Raw genomic sequence first — 16,340 nt, forward strand, 5'->3', positions numbered from 1 at the left:
CAACTACAAGGATCCATGAAGAAAGATGTTATTCATCTCCAGAGAAAGAATTAATAAATAAAAGTATGTACAGTATGGTTATGTATACACTTACTATATATATATATATACATATATATATGTATATATATATATATATATACATATATATATTATATGTGTGTGTATGCATTTATAAAGGGTGTGTGTGTGTGTGTGTGTGAGAGAGAGAGAGAGAGAGAGAGAGAGAGAGAGAGAGGAAAGAGAAATGGTGACCTTTTCTAGTATAGGTTGGGAAAGGAGGGAGACAGTTTGAAACTTAAAATGTAAAAAGAAATTAATACATTTTAAAAAATAACATTATAATTTTCCATCCCACTTAAGGCTTCTCCTGACAAAATGCCTCACTATCAAGAAGAAAGATAATCCTTCTACCCAGAGAAATAGTCACTTCTTAAGTAGGCAGATATTCCTGATAATGGGGACTCAAAGTGACTGTTCTTTTCTTTTTTCCAGGGAGTGGTGATACACTTCAGACTGCAGCAAGGTAAGAAAGTCAAGAGGGTACACATAAAAGGTAGACCTATGAATTTGAAGTGAGGCAATCATATAGATAGAATACTAGTCTCAAAGTTAAAAAGATCTGGATTCAAGAACTACTTCTCACATATACTGGTTGTGGGATACTGAACAAATCACTTAGTCTCTCAATGTTTAGGGTAACTCTAAAAGATTATATAATCTGATGAAAAGTTATCCATTTGTATTGGGAGAGGGGTTTCCAATTCCAGGAATTCTCTATAACAATGAAATCCCAGAATATGAAATTATTTCTCTGCAATAGGAGATTATTCCCCTGTTTAACATAAAGTTACTCATTTTACTTTTCAGAGTTTCTGATAATTGGCATGATTTTAATCAAATTTTGTAATTTCATGAATTACTTTAATCATTCCATCTATATATAGAGGCAATATTGAGTAGTAGGAGCAACAAGGTGACACAGTGAATAGAGTGTTTGGGCTGGATTCAGGAAAACCTAAATTCAGATCAAGCCTCACAATACCTTTGTGTCCTTGGACAAGGTAACTATCTATAAAATACTATAAAAGCACTTCCCTTCCAGGATGGTTATGGGGATCAAATGAAATAATATTTATAAAGTGCTTAGCAGTGTCTGACACACAGTAAGCACTACATTATGTTAGCTATTATTTACTAATAGATAGAGAACCAATTATGAAGTAATGAAGACCTTATTCAAGTGTTGCCTATTCATGTTATAAAGTCATAAGCTAGTTGTTTAACCTCTCAGGGCCTGGGAAAGCTTTACAACAGTAGAATGTAAGCTCCTTCAATAAAAGGACTTTATTATTTTTGTCTTCCTATCTCTATCTAGCACTTAATAAAAACTTAATAAATGGTTTTTCATTTGTTCATTCAGGAAGTTCAATTAGGTATTAGTCTTTGGGGCGGTCTATTGATCTCTAAATACCCACAACAATTAAAGATAGGAAAAAAAAAAGTAAGCTTTTAACACATGGGCAGGATATAGTTAGTATAGCCTTTCTTTATCCATTCTTTTTCCCTTCTAATTCATTCTTCACATCAGTGTTAGAGATTTCCCTTATGCATAGATCTGAACATATCCCTCCATTCAAAACCTTTGATGTCTCCCTATTATCTGCTACAAAAATTTCTATTTGTCTGCCATTCATCACCTACCACAGGTCTTTGTGCAGATGACTACCAGATAAATCCAAATAACCAGCTCCAATTTGGTCCCTGAACTTTGGTTGCATAATTATCTATTTGACATTTCAAAGTTAGATATCCTAAAGACATCTCAAATTCAACTTTGTCTAAAACTAAATTTATTACCTTTTCGTTCAAAATCTTCCTTCTTTCAAATATTCAAAGCACTACCATACCCTTAATGTCCCACTTCCATAGTTCTGGAATCACACAGAACTCATCTGGGATGGCCAGGCAGCTGGAGTACCAGCAATCACTGGAAATCTCCTGCCTCTTGCTTTCTGTTGTTCACTCATCTTCTGTTGTTCACTTCCCACCTCCAGCCATAGTTTCCCCAGAATCCATCCAGACTGCTTATTTACTCACAATACTTGGAGTTATCAAGTCTATTCCTTTTTCTAAAAGAGGGATCATCAGTCTTCACCAACTGTCTCCAAATGTCTCTCAGGCCTTCTAAGTCTTATAGACACCTAATAATATCATCCAACCTGCTGATAAAATGTAAGGATCACTGGGCTTGACCATCTACCATGGCATTATACACTTACATTTGCAGATTTTTCTAGTAATATGAACTCCCTCAAAGTTTCATTTTTCTTTTATTTTAAGTTATATTTTATTTTCAATTAGCAAAAATCTGCCTTATCTTCCTCCCAAGGCAAATGTCCATTTTCCCCTCAAATTGAGATTAAAAGAAAAATTTTTTTAAAATCCCTTTTAGAAATATGTATAGTCAAGCAAAGCAAATTCCCAAATTGTACAAATTCAAAAAAATATGGTTCTTTCTGGCTTCTGAGTCCTTCCTCTCTCTTTTAGGAAGAGGGGAACAAATCTTATCATTGTTCCACTGATCATTTCCCTGATCAAAGTTGCTAATTCTTTTTTGAATTTTAATCATTGCTTTATAGCTGTCACTATCAATTATTCTTTTAGTTCTATTCACTTCCCTCTGCATCATTTTACATAATTTTTTTTCAGATTTCTCTAATATCTTATTCATTCTTTTTTCTAGCATGATATGTCTCAAAACATTTATATATAAGTATATTTATATATTTGTTTATATATTTATTCCTCAAATAATGGGTACCCCCCTTAGATTCTCATTCTTTGCCATCTCAAAAAACACTACAAATATTTTTGTATGACATTAATAAGTTTGTTTTGTCCAGGACTAACTCCTTCCTTAATCTACTTTCCTTTTAATGGTCTCTTCACCTTTCTTTCTTGTCCCTCCTATTTCTTTGTTGAATGAAATGTATTTCTGCACCCAACTCCATGTGTAGGTACATATTCTTCTATCCTTTAACCAGTTCATATGAGAGAATTTCATGTCAGCTGCTCTTCCCCTACCTCTTCCTTGTTTGTGCAGATATATGCTTGCACATTTTAATGACATATGTGAGACAGTATTCCTTAATTTTCCTTTCCCTTTTCTCCTACTCTTGTGTATTCCTCTTCTCCCTCTTTCCATTTTTCTCTTAAGATCAAGATTTATCAAATTACTACCAGACCTTGTCTAATTGGACTTCGTCTATGACCCTTGATAATAATAAGATTCAGAAAGAGGACGTGCATTATTTCCCCACATTTAAATGTAAACCGTTTATCCTTGTTTAGATATCATCATTCTTTCCTGTTTATCTTTTTTATGTTTCACTTAACATTTGTATTTGAACTTCAAAGTTTCTATATAAGTTTTCTAGACTCTTTATGAGGAATATTTGGAAGTCGTTTATTCTCCTTCTCCCACCTCCCTGTAGTTTTATACTTAGTTTTTCTGGTAAATTAATCTTAGCTATATATCTTAGCCTGTATCTTTTCCTTTCTATAACATTGTATTCCAAGATTTTTGTTTCTTTATAGGAGTAGGTGCTAAATCATGTATGATTCTGATCATGGCTCATTGGTACTTTAATTCTTTCTTTCTCATTACTTTTAGTCTTTTTTTTCTTTGACTTAGGAAGTAGTTTGGCTAAGATATTAATGGGAATTTTTACCTGGGTTTGTTTCAGAGGATCACTAGCTGATCCCTTCTGTTTTTACTTTGCTCTCTGATTCTAAAGGCAGATTTCTTTCTTTCTTTTCTTTTATTTTTATTAAAGTTTTTTATTTGCAAAGCCATATGCATGGGTAATTTTTCTAACATTGACCTTTGCAAAACCTTTTATTCCAAATTTTCCCCTCCTTCCCCCCATCCCCTTCCCTAGCTGGCAAGTAGTCCAATATATATTAAATATGTTGAAATACATGTTAAATCCAATATATGTATACATATTATCTTGCTGCACAAGAAAAATCAGATCAAGAAGGAAGAAAAAGAAAAACCAAGAAAGAAAACAAAATGCAAGCAAATAACAACAGAAAGAGTGAGAATGTGATGTTGTATTCCACACTCTGTTCCCATGGTTCTCTCTCTGGGTAGAGATGGCTCTCTTCATCACTGAACAAGTGGAACTGGTTTGAATCATCTAAATGTTGAAGAGAGCCATGTCCATCAGAATTGATTGTCATATAGTCTTGTTATTGCTGTGTGTAATAATCTCCTGGTTCTGCTCATTTCACTTAGCATCAGTTCATGTGGGTTTCTCCAAGACTCTCTGAAATCATCCTGCTGGTCCTTTCTTACAGAACAATAGTTTTCATATACCATAATTTATTCAGCCATTCTCCAATTGATGGGCATACACTCAGTTTCCAGTTTCTTGCCACTACAAAGAGCACTATCACAAACATTTTTGCACATGTGGGCCCTTTTAAGATCTCTTTGGGATAAAAACCCAGTAATAACACTGCTGGATCAAAAGATATGTGCAATTTGATAACTTTTTTGAGCATAGTTCCAAACTGCTCTCCAGAATGGTTGGATCTGATCACACTTCCACCAACAATGTATCAGTGTCCCAATTTTCCCACATCCCTTCCAACATTCGTCATTATCTTTTCCTGTCATCTTAGCTAATCTGAGAGGTGTGTAGTGGTATCTCAGAGTTGTCTTAATTTGCATTTCTCTGATCAATAATGGTTTGGAGCTTCTTTTCATATGAATAGAAATAGTTTCAATTTCTTCATATCCTTTGACCACTTATGAATTGGACAATAGCTTGATTTCTTATAAATTTGAGTCAATTCTCTCTATATTTTGAAAATGAAGCCTTTATCAGAACTTTATCAGAATGTAAAAACGTTTCCCCAGTTTATTGCTTTCCTTCTAATTTTGTCTACATTGATTTTGTTTGTACAAAATCTTTTTAACGTAATATAATCAAATTTTTTTATTTTGTGATCAATAATTATCTTTAGTTCTTCTTTGGGCACAAATTCTTTCTTCTTCCACAAATCTGAGAGGTAAACTATCCTATGTTCTTCTAACTTATTTATAATCTCATTCTTTAAGTCTAGATCATGATCCCTTTTTGACCTTATCTTGGTATGCAGTGTTAACTGTAGGTCAATGCCTAATTTCTGCCATACTAATTTCCAGTTTTCCCAGCAGTTTTTGTCAAATAGTGAATTCTTATTCTAAAAGCTGGGATCTTTGGGTTTATCAAACACTAGATTGCTATAGTTATTGACTATTTTGTCCTGTAAATCTAACCTATTCCACTGATCAACTAGACTATTTCTTAGCCAATGCCAAATGGTTTGGTGACTACTGCTTTAAAATATAGTTTTAGATCAGATACAGGTAGGCCATCTTCATTTGATTTTTTTTTCATTAATTCCCTTGAAATTCTTGACCTTTTGTTCTTCCAGATGAATATTGTAGTAATTTTTTCTAGGTCATTAAAATAGTTTCTTGGGAGTCTGATTGATATAGCATTAAATAAATTAGGTTAGGGAGTATTGTCATCTTGTTATATTCCCTCGACCTATCCAAGAGCACTTAATATTTTTCCAATTGTTTAGATCTGACTTTATTTGTGTGGAAAGTGTTCTGCAGTTTTGCTCATATAGTTCCTGACTTTCCCTTGGCAGATAGATTCTCAAATATTTTATACTATCGACAGTTATTTTAAGTGGAATTTCTCTTTGTATCTCTTGCTGTTGAATTTTGTTAGTGATGTGTAAAAATGCTGAGGATTTATGTGGATTTATTTTGAATCCTGCAACTTTGCTAAAATTGTAGATTATTTCTAATAGCTTTATAGTAGATTCTCTGGGCTTCTGTAAGTATACCATCATATCATCTGCAAAGAGCGATAATTTGGGTTCCTCAATACCTATTTAGATTTTTTTGTTTTTTAATTCTTTATTTTATTTTATTTTATAATAACATTATATTGACAGAATCCATGCCAGGGTAATTTTTTTACATTATCCCTTGCACTCGCTTCTGATCCGATTTTTCCCTTCCCTCCCTCCACCCCCTCCCCTAGATGGCAAGCAGTCCTATATATGTTAGATATGTTGCAGTATATCCTAGATACAATATATGTTTGCAGAACCGAACAGTTCTCTTGTTGCACAGGGAGAATTGGATTCAGAAGGTATAAATAACCCGGGAAGAAAAACAAAAATGCAAATAGTTCACATTCGTTTCCCAGTGTTTTCTTTGGGTGTAGCTACTTCTGTACATCATTTATCAATTGAAACTCAGGTCTCTTTGTCAAAGAAATCCACCTCCATCAGAATACATCCTCATACAATATCGTTGTCGAAGTGTATAATGATCTCCTGATTCTGCTCATTTCACTCAGCATCAGTTCATGTAAGTCTCTCCAAGCCTCTCTGTATTCATCCTGCTGGTCATTTCTTACAGAAAAATAATATTCCATAACATTCATATACCACAATTTACCCAGCCATTCTCCAATTGATGGGCATCCATTCAATTTCCAGTTTCTAGCCACTACAAACAAGGCTGCCACAAACATTTTGGCACATACAGGTCCCTTTCCCTTCTTTAGTATCTCTTTGGGGTATAAACCCAGTAGAAACACTGCTGGATCAAAGGGTATGCACAGTTTGATAACTTTTTGGGCATAATTCCAGATTGCTCTCCAGAATGGTTGGATTCGTTCACAACTCCACCAACAATGCATCAGTGTCCCCGTTTTCCCACATCCCCTCCAACATTCATCATTATTTTTTCCTGTCATCTTAGCCAATCTGACAGGTGTGCAGTGATATCTCAGAGTTGTCTTAATTTGCATTTCTCTGATCAATAGTGATTTGGAACATTCTTTCATATGAGTGGTAATAATTTCAATTTCATCATCTGAAAATTGTCTGTTCATATCCTTTGACCATTTATCAATTGGAGAATGGCTTGATTTCTTATACATTTGAGTCAGTTCTCTATCTATTTTGGAAATGAGGCCTTTATCAGAACCTTTAACTGTGAAGATGTTTTCCCAGTTTGTTGCTTCCCTTCTAATCTTGTTTGCATCAGTTCTGTTTGTACAAAGGCTTTTTAATTTGATGTAATCAAAATTTTCTATTTTGTGATCAGTAATGGTCTCTAGTTCATCTTTGGTCACAAATTTCTTTCTCCTCCACAAGTCTGAGAGATAAACTATCCTATGTTCCTCTAATTATAATCTCGTTCTTTATGCCTAGGTCATGGACCCATTTTGATCTTATCTTGGTATATGGTGTTAAGTGTGGGTCCTTGCCTAATTTCTGCCATACTAATTTCCAGTTATCCCAGCAGTTTTTATCAAATAATGAATTCTTATCCCAAAAGTTAGGATCTTTGGGTTTGTCAAGCACTAGATTGCTATAGTTGACCATTCTGTCTTGTGAACCTAACCTTTTCCACTGATCTACTAATCTATTTCTTAGCCAATACCAAATGGTTTTGGTGACTACTGCTTTATAATATAATTTTAGATTGGGTACAGCTAGGCCATCTTCATTTGATTTTTTTTTTCATTAATTCCCTTGAGATTCTCAACTTTTTATTGTTCCATATGAATTTTGTTGTTATTTTTTCTAGATCATTAAAATATTTTTTTGGAAGTCTGATTGGTATAGCACTAAATAAATAGATTAGTTTAAGGAGTATTGTCATCTTTATTATATTCGCTCAGCCTATCCAAGAGCACTTAATATTTTTCCAATTATTTAAGTCTGACTTTATTTGTGTGGAAACTTTTTTTGTAATTTTGCTCATATAATTCCTGACTTTCCTTTGGTAGATAGATTCCCAAATATTTTATGCTATCAACAGTTATTTTGAATGGAATTTCTCTTTGTATCTCTTGCTGTTGGATGTTGTTGGTGATGTATGTGTCATAAAAGGAGTTTGGTAGGACTCCTTCAATCCCTATTTTTTCAAATAGTTTATTTAGCATTGGAATTAATTGTTCTTTAAATGTTTGATAGAATTCACGTGTACATCCATCTGGTCCTGGGGATTTTTTCTTAGGGAGTTGGTTGATAGTTTGTTCTATTTCTTTTTCTGAGATGGGACTGTTTAGGATATTTACTTCTTCCTCTGTTAGTTTGGGCAAGCTATATTTTTGGAGGTATTCTTCTATTTCATTTAAGTTGTCGAATTTATTGGCATAAAGTTGGGCAAAGTAACTCCTAATTATTACTCTAATTTCCTCTTCGTTAGTGGCGAGTTCTCCCTTTTCATTTTTAAGACCAACAATTTGATTTTCCTCTTTCCTTTTTTAAATCAGATTTACTAAGGGTTTGTCTATTTTGTTGGTTTTTTCATAGAACCAAGTCTTAGTTTTATTAATTCAATAGTTTTTCAATTTTATTGATCTCTCCTTTTATTTTTAGAATTTTAAGTTTAGTGTTTGACTGGGGGTTTTTAATTTGTTCCTTTTCTAGCATTTTTAGTTGCAAGCCCAATTCATTGACCTTCTCTTTCTCTATTTTATACAAATAGGCCTCTAGAGATATGAAATTTCCCCTTATTACCGCTTTGGCTGCATCCCATACATTTTGGTATGATGTCTCATTATTATCGTTTTCTTGGGTGAAGTTATTAATTATGTCTATGATTTGCTGTTTCACCCAATCATTCTTTAGTATGAGATTATTTAGTTTCCAATTATTTTTTGCTCTACTTCCCCCTGGCTTTTTGTTGAATGTAATTTTCATTGCATCGTGGTCTGAAAAGGATGCATTTACTATTTCTGCCTTACTGCATTTGAGTTTGAGGTTTTCATGTCCTAATATATGGTCAATTTTTGTATAGGTTCCATGAACTGCTGAAAAGAAAGTGTACTCCTTTCTGTCTCCATTACATTTTCTCCAGAGATCTATCATATCTAATTTTTCTAGTATTCTATTTACCTCTTTGACTTCTTTCTTATTTTGTGGTTTGATTTATCTAATTCTGAGAGTGCAAGGTTGAGATCTCCCACTATTATTAGTTTTACTGTCTATTTCTTCTTGCAGCTCTCTTAATTTCTCTTTTAAGAATTTAGATGCTACACCACTTGGTGCATATATGTTTAATATAAATAGTACTTCATTATCCATGCTACCCTTTAGCAAGATATAGTGCCCTTCCTTATCTTTTTTATTTAATTAGATCAATTTTTGCTTTAGCTTGATCTGGCTACCCCTGCTTTTTTGACTTGACCTGAAGCATAGTAGGTTTTGCTCCAACCTTTTACCTTTAACCTGCATATATCTCCCTGCTTCAGGTGTGTTTCCTGTAAACAACATATTGTAGGATTCTGGCTTTTAATCCTTTCTGCTAACCACTTCCTCTTTATGGGGGAGTTTACCCCATTCACATTTATGGTTAAAATGACCAATTCTGTATTACTTGCCATCTTGTTAACCCCTGTTTATGCTTTTCTCCCTTTTTTCCCTCTTACCCCCCTTCCCAGTATTAAGCTTGTGAGCACCACTTGCTTCTCACAGCCCTCCCTTTTTAGTATCTCTCCCCCCACCTTAGAGTTCCTCCCCCATCTTACCCCTTTCCCTCCCAGTTTCGTATTCCCTTCTGCTTAGCTTATTCCTTCCCTTTTCACTTTTCCCTTCTCACTTTTCAATGAGGTGGGAGAAGTTTCACTATAGATTGAATATGTCTAAAATTTTTCTCTTAAAGCCAATTCTGAAGGCAGTAAGATACCCACTATATTCATCCCCCTCCATTCTTTCTCCCAGATATAATAGGTTTCCTTTGCCTCTTCATGAGATGTAGTTACCCCAACTTTACCCTTTTTCTGGTACAATGCCCTTTCCACATCTAGTTTCTAGAACAAGGTATACATGTATTCTTTATACATCTTTATAACAGAAATATAGTTCCCAAGATTAATCTTTACCTTTTTAGATTTCTCTTGAGTTCTCTATTTGTAGATCAAACTTTTTGTTAAGTTCTGGCTTTTTCATCAAAAATAGGTGAAATTTGCTTACTTCGTTGAATGTCCATCTTCTTCCCTGGAAAAAGATGCTCATTCTGACTGGGTAAGTTATTTTTGATTGCATACCGAGTTCCTTAGCCTTTCGGAATATCATATTCCAGGCCCTTCGATCCTTTAATGTGGTTGCTGCTAGATCCTGGGTGATCTTTATTGTGGCTCCTCTATACTTGAATTGGGTTTTTCTAGCCGCTTGCAGTATTTTTTCCTTCATCTGAGGGTTCTGGCATTTGGCCACTATATTTCTTGGTGTTTTGACTTTAGGATCCCTTTCAGTAGGTGATCGATGAATTCTTTCAATGTCTATTTTACCCTCTGTTTCTATGACTTCTGGGCAGTTCTCTTTGATAATTTCCTGGAAAATAGTGTCCAGGCTCTTTTTTTCATCATGCTTTTCTGGGAGTCCAATGATTCTCAGATTGTCTCTCCTGGATCTGTTTTCCAGGTCTGTTGTTTTCCCCAGAAGGTATTTCACATTCTTTTCCATTGTTTGATTTTTTTGGATTTGCTTGACTGATTCTTCTTGTCTCCTCGAGTCATTCAATTCCATTTGTTTGAACCTGATTTTCAATGAAGTATTTTCTTCACTCACTTTTTAAAAATCTTTTTCTAATTGTCCAATTGAGTTCTTTTGTTCTATGGAATTTTTTTCCATTTCGCCAAATTTGTTTTTTAGAGAGCTATTTTCTGTTTCCAGTTCACTAATCCTATTTTTCAAGGATTTGATTTCTTTATCCACTCTGTCTTTAAATGAGTGGGATGACTTCTCCAGACTCTCTTGCCAAGTCTCCCTCTCCTTTTCCCATTTTTCTTCTAGCTCCCTTGTGAGAGCCTTTTTAATCACTTCTATGAGGTTCATCTGTGCTGAGGAACGGATGATCTCCTCCTTTGGGGATTCACCTGGAGACAGTCTGTTTTTAGTCTCCTCAGGATTTAGAGTCTGCTCTCTATCTGTATAGAAGCTGTCATGGGTTAAAGTCCTCTTCAATTTTTTGCTCATTTTGTCAGAGAAGAATCAAAGACAAACTAGCAAAAAGAAAAAAAGAAAAAACCCCTAAATGGAGTCTGCTTTTTTGGGGGGAGGGGCTGGGTAGTGTTACCGAGCTTCCTCTACAGACTGCGGGGGCAGCAGCGAGGCACTAGCAGGACTGTGCTGCGCCTGCGCTCTGAGACTCCGAGAGTGTGCTGTGGGGGAGGGGTGGCCAGGTCCCAAGAGACTCCAGCTGTTTGGGGTTGTATTCTTCACCCCCAGTGTTTTTAACTTCTCTGCAGGGCTACTGACTTGCTGCCAGGGCAAAGTATCCAACCCTGTAGCAAAGCTCTCCCCACAGAGACGGCTGAGATCACACCCCACCCCCTCTCTGGTCTTCTCGGCTATGAGCTACCTCCCGTGCTCTTGCTGCTGCTGCCCTCAGCCTGCATCCAATCTAAAACCGTCCCCGCCCTTGAGCAAAAACAGACCTTTCCTGGCAAATCTCAAGGATGTCTTCTCTTGGTAACTATTTGTGGGGTTTTTTTCAGTCAAGCATTAATTCAGAGGCTTGTAATGGAATGGATTCTGAGAGAAAAACGCGGAGCTTATACAGCCGTGTGCCTCCTCTCTGCCAATTTGGCCGGAAGTCCCCTATTTAGATTTCTTGAAATAGTATATCTAGACTTTTTTTTTTTCTTGGTTTGAGAAAATACTGAAGGGTGTAGAGAAATTGGAGGTCATCATGAAGGCTTAGAATAGGTTTAGAAAAAGTGAAGTATAGGGAGAAATACTATGATAAGAGGTACAGTAATATAGAGAATATAGAGTAATATAGAGAGTCAGTTTCTCATTAAGGAAATGGAATCCATCAGAGTAATGATGAACTATTATCCAGATAGACCCATACAGTAAAGGAATGGGTAATATACCTTAAAGGAATTGGAAGATTAAGGAGTTTGAAAGAGTATATAAATGTTGAAGTCCCTTAATATAACAGCAGGAATTGGGAAGAAGAGAAAGATCATAAGCTATTGGGGGTGGGCAGGGAATAGGTACCATGTTAAGTACCATAACTTAAAAAGGATGGAAAAAATTTTTAATCAAGTAAACTTCAAAGGACAAGAAGTTTTTGAGAATATTTGGAAGTGGAATTGGGACTATAGGAACATTCTAACTATCTCTCCAGGGCCAATGTGATGGGGGTGAGAAGAAGGTACAAGATAATATATGGCCATTGATGAAGAAAATGATTGGCTGGCGATACACTGTTGTCAGAGAACAAAGGTTTCAGTGGTAGATCAAAGGAATTTGAGGAGAAAAAAGATACAGGAAGATGAGGAATTTGTTCACTATGGAACAGGCATTCCAGAATGCATAGAGAAAAAGGTAGGATAAGTTGGTGTGATACAAGATAGGACTGAGAAGAGTAATGATAAGAGAACAAGAAGTGGAGGTCAGGGGTAATCTCCTAAATTTGTGACTGGTGATTAATGTAGAAATAAGCAGAAAAATGAGAAATAAAAACTTGTGAATTACAGGACTAGTATAGCAAATAGGACAGATAAATAATGTTTAAGTTCATGATCCCTATGGCATGTTTCAGAGAATATTGATTTCAGAGAGGTCTGGATTTAAGTTGCTCTAAGCCTGCAGTTGTAGCTTCTTCTCTCTAAGACAGTTGGGAGTGGGCAGAAGTACCCCTGGCTAGGAAAGTGCAGTGATTGGGTAGATCTAAATTTTGATTCAGCCCTTGCTCTTTGCTACAACTTCTTTTTCAAGATGGCTAGATAAGAGGCAGGGTGGTAAGCAGGGGTCTACCTCTTCTCCCCCTGCAAAAGCACCACTCAGGTACTTTCCTTTATAATAGACATTTCTCTCAGATTCCTTCTATCTACAATATACACATACATAAATATGCACACACATGTGTGTCTATTTATTACCCAACAGCTCTCTTGATAATACAACAAAAAGCAAAGAAAATGATAACATCGAAGAGGGGGAAAAAACCCTCTCTGAAGAATCAGTGATACTGACTTTTGACCCAGTGACTGAAATAGAACCTAAGAAGGAAATCGAGACTTGTGCTACTCAAACAGAGGAAGTATCTACTCCACTAGTTTTTCATAAAGCAGTACAGATCCCTGAAGAGGCCACTCTGAAATCCCAAGACCCAAGTAAGTGATTTTTTAAAAAATATACTTAAATTCAAATTGAATTCTTCATTGAATTTTAACCTTTTTATCTCTTCCTTTCTATCACTTTTATTCTACTTCATCTAAAACAAAACAAAACAAAACAAATCTATGTATATCTCCTGAATCTTCAATCTTCTCTTTTCTAATGGCTCTTTCCCCTCTCCTGACAAACATGCTCAGATTTTCCCATCCTGAAAAAAAAATCCCCTTTGTGCCTCATCTGGAAGACATTTATTCAATCTAATTCAGTTAATTCAATTCACATTTGCCAAGTAGCTTCTTTGTGCCTAAGTTTGATAATGAAGGATAAATGAAGTTTACACAAGAAATTTACAAGGTACTTGCCTTCATGGAGATTAAACTCTACTAAGGGGATTAGAATACAAACATAGCCAACTTTATATGAATATTTCAAAGAATGCATAACCTCATTGTTTTAGTACTTCCTTTAATTGTGCAGATAGAAACATGTCCATGACTTTGAATCCTGACCAATTATTATATTTGTTCTCCCTTCAATAGGGGTTCTACTCCATTTACTTAAAGTTCTTTCTCTAATTTTTGGATTTTTTTTGTTAGTTTGTTTGTTTGTTTATTTTTGCTCAGAGAACACAGATAGACCATTCACTTCTCATTTTTTTTTTTTCCTGTGAGCAAAAGCCATCATTGGTAATATGCTGAAGACTATTTGGATCCATTACATGTCTTTCTATTATTTTGCATTGTGAAACAAAATACTGCAAAGAGAACAAATTCCTACCATTTTGCCTGCTATTGTAGTTATAAAGGTATTTAGGGTGGTACAGGGAATAGAATACCAGGCCTAGGTCAAGAAAACTCATCTTTCAGAGTTCAAATTTGGCTTCAGACACTTACTACAAGTGTGAACCTGGGCATGTCACTTAACCAGTTTGCCTCAGTTTCTTCATCTGTAAAATAATCTGTAAAAGGCAAAGGCAAACCATTCCAGTATCTTTGCCAAGAAAACATCACAAAATAACTGAACAACAAAAGTTTTAGTTATTTTGTCCCTTTTCTTTTCCCAGTCATAGTTTATAGATTTAAAGGAAAGCATGTACACAGCTCTGGGAATTTATCTATTAGTTGGTTAAAGGAGGGCTTATAAGGAAAGACAATGAGTTCATTTTTTGATATATTTATCTGTCCACTGGACATCCAATCTTAGATTCTGAAAAGCAGTTGGATATGTGAGGTTGGAGAGTAACAAAAAGATTGGGGAGGGGTAATAGATTTGAAAATTGGCAGAAAAAAAGATTTAAAAAAAAAAAAAGATTAAATCCATGGGAATTGAAGAGATTAACAAGTGAAGTAGTATAGAAAGAGAAAATAAGAGGACTCCAGACAAAGCCCTGTGGGATACCTATTGTTAGTAGACCTGACCTGGATTAGAATCCAGTAGAGGAGACAGAAAATGTAGGAGAACCAGGTGAAAGTGGTGTTCCAAAAACCTAGAGAGAAAGAATATTGAGGATTAGAGAGTGATCCTCAGTGTCAGAGGCCAAGAAGAATGAAGACTGGGAATTTGGCAAAAATAGGGATCATTGGTAACTTTGGAAATGACAGTTTCATTGGAATGGTGAAACTGGAAGATTGTAGGAATTAAATAGAGAAGAGAGGAATTAGTGGTACTTACTGTTAATGGCCCTTTAAAGGACTTTAACCACAAAGGGCACAAGTGATAACAAAATATTAAGATAAAAGGATCAAGTGAGGGTTTTTGAAGATGGAGGAGATATTGACCATATTTACAGTAAGCTGGGAAGGAGGCCATAGAGAGGGAAAGATTTAAAATAAGTGAAAGTGTAGAAATGAAATATATGTAGAGAATTTGACAAATTTTGAAGTGCTCTGTAAATGCCAGGTTTTTTTTTAATTGTAGGAACATTTTCTACACAACATAATTATGTCCTTGGCGTTTGGATTTTCATTAGCTTTGTTCCTCTTCTTCATTCTTATAGAATGAATCAGAGTTGAAAGAAAACTTCCAGGGTAGTCAATAAGACTGGTGTAGCATTCAGAGTGTGGTGGATTTGAACTCAGGACCATGTAAGTTCAGATCCAAACTCAGACAATTACTGTGTGACTTATGGCAAATCATTTAACCTCTCTATATCTCAGTTTTCTAATTCATTAAAATGAAGATAATAAACATTTACCTCCTAGGATATCTGTGAAGCTCAAAGGAGTTTAATATATGTCAAATGCTTTGAAAGTTAAAGTATTATGTAAATGTCAATTTACATAATCAAATATTATTATTCATTAATATTTTTCACAGCCAAAATACCCCCTACTCAACATTCCTGGCAAAGTGTCATTGCTAAGATTGCTCCTGCCTAGATTTTGAGTTCCCCTTTACTTTTGGAACTGCACCACTTTGTCTCCAGAAGACATATCTCAAACTTCAAAAGAAGTTACCCATTACCTTTAGGATGACAGTATTTTCAAGATAAAGAGGCATGATGATATAGAGAGAAAAGCACTGTATTGTCAAAGGACCTAGGTTTAAATATTTTTTCTGCTATTAATTGTGATCTTAGGCAGCCTCATCTTTCTGGTCCTCACTTTTCTCCTCTATAAAATTTGAGTATGTTGAACTAGATGAACAATAATATCCCTTCAAGCTCTAGATCTATAGTTCTATGGTTCACTTGGCCCACTGCTAAAATAACTGGAGCTTTAATGATTATGCACTTTGCCCAAAGGACTCATCACTTATTTATACTTTCTTCCCATACTATAGATAATAAGGTCTTTGCAGATAGGAACTATGCCTTCTATATATTTTGTTATCCCTTCCCCAATTAATTTCTTCATTTGTAAACTGAGAAGGTTAGACTAGATGGCCTTTTCCTCATACTAAGCTTGATTAGTATTTCTAAATTTCCACCTTAGCACAAATCTTTTTCTCATGAAATTTTTCATAATGTTTCATTTGTATCTTGTACTTTCAGGAAATGAATTACAAAGCCTAGATCCCTTTTGGTCTATTCCAAACTTGAGGTAAGTGTGTTTTTGGTTTATTTGACAAAATCTTGATTGCACTGCAGTGCAAATGGGTAAAAAGGCTTCTCT

At 35.1% G+C, this 16,340-nt stretch overlaps 1 protein-coding gene across 3 annotated transcripts in view; it reads left to right on the top strand.

Annotated features, from left to right (window-relative positions):
- LOC127560829 (calponin homology domain-containing protein DDB_G0272472-like) overlaps window positions 1–16,340 on the top strand; it is a 101,851-nt gene that overhangs the window by 24,936 nt on the left and 60,575 nt on the right. For all 3 annotated transcript variants that reach the window (XM_051995703.1, XM_051995704.1, XM_051995705.1), the window contains 3 exons: window positions 496–526; window positions 12,997–13,223; window positions 16,220–16,268. In XM_051995703.1, the coding sequence (XP_051851663.1) occupies window positions 496–526; window positions 12,997–13,223; window positions 16,220–16,268 (307 nt within the window). The remainder of the gene's footprint in view (window positions 1–495; window positions 527–12,996; window positions 13,224–16,219; window positions 16,269–16,340) is intronic.

This window comes from Antechinus flavipes, chromosome 4 (assembly GCF_016432865.1).
Source record: "Antechinus flavipes isolate AdamAnt ecotype Samford, QLD, Australia chromosome 4, AdamAnt_v2, whole genome shotgun sequence".
NCBI classification, from domain to species: Eukaryota; Metazoa; Chordata; class Mammalia; order Dasyuromorphia; family Dasyuridae; genus Antechinus; species Antechinus flavipes.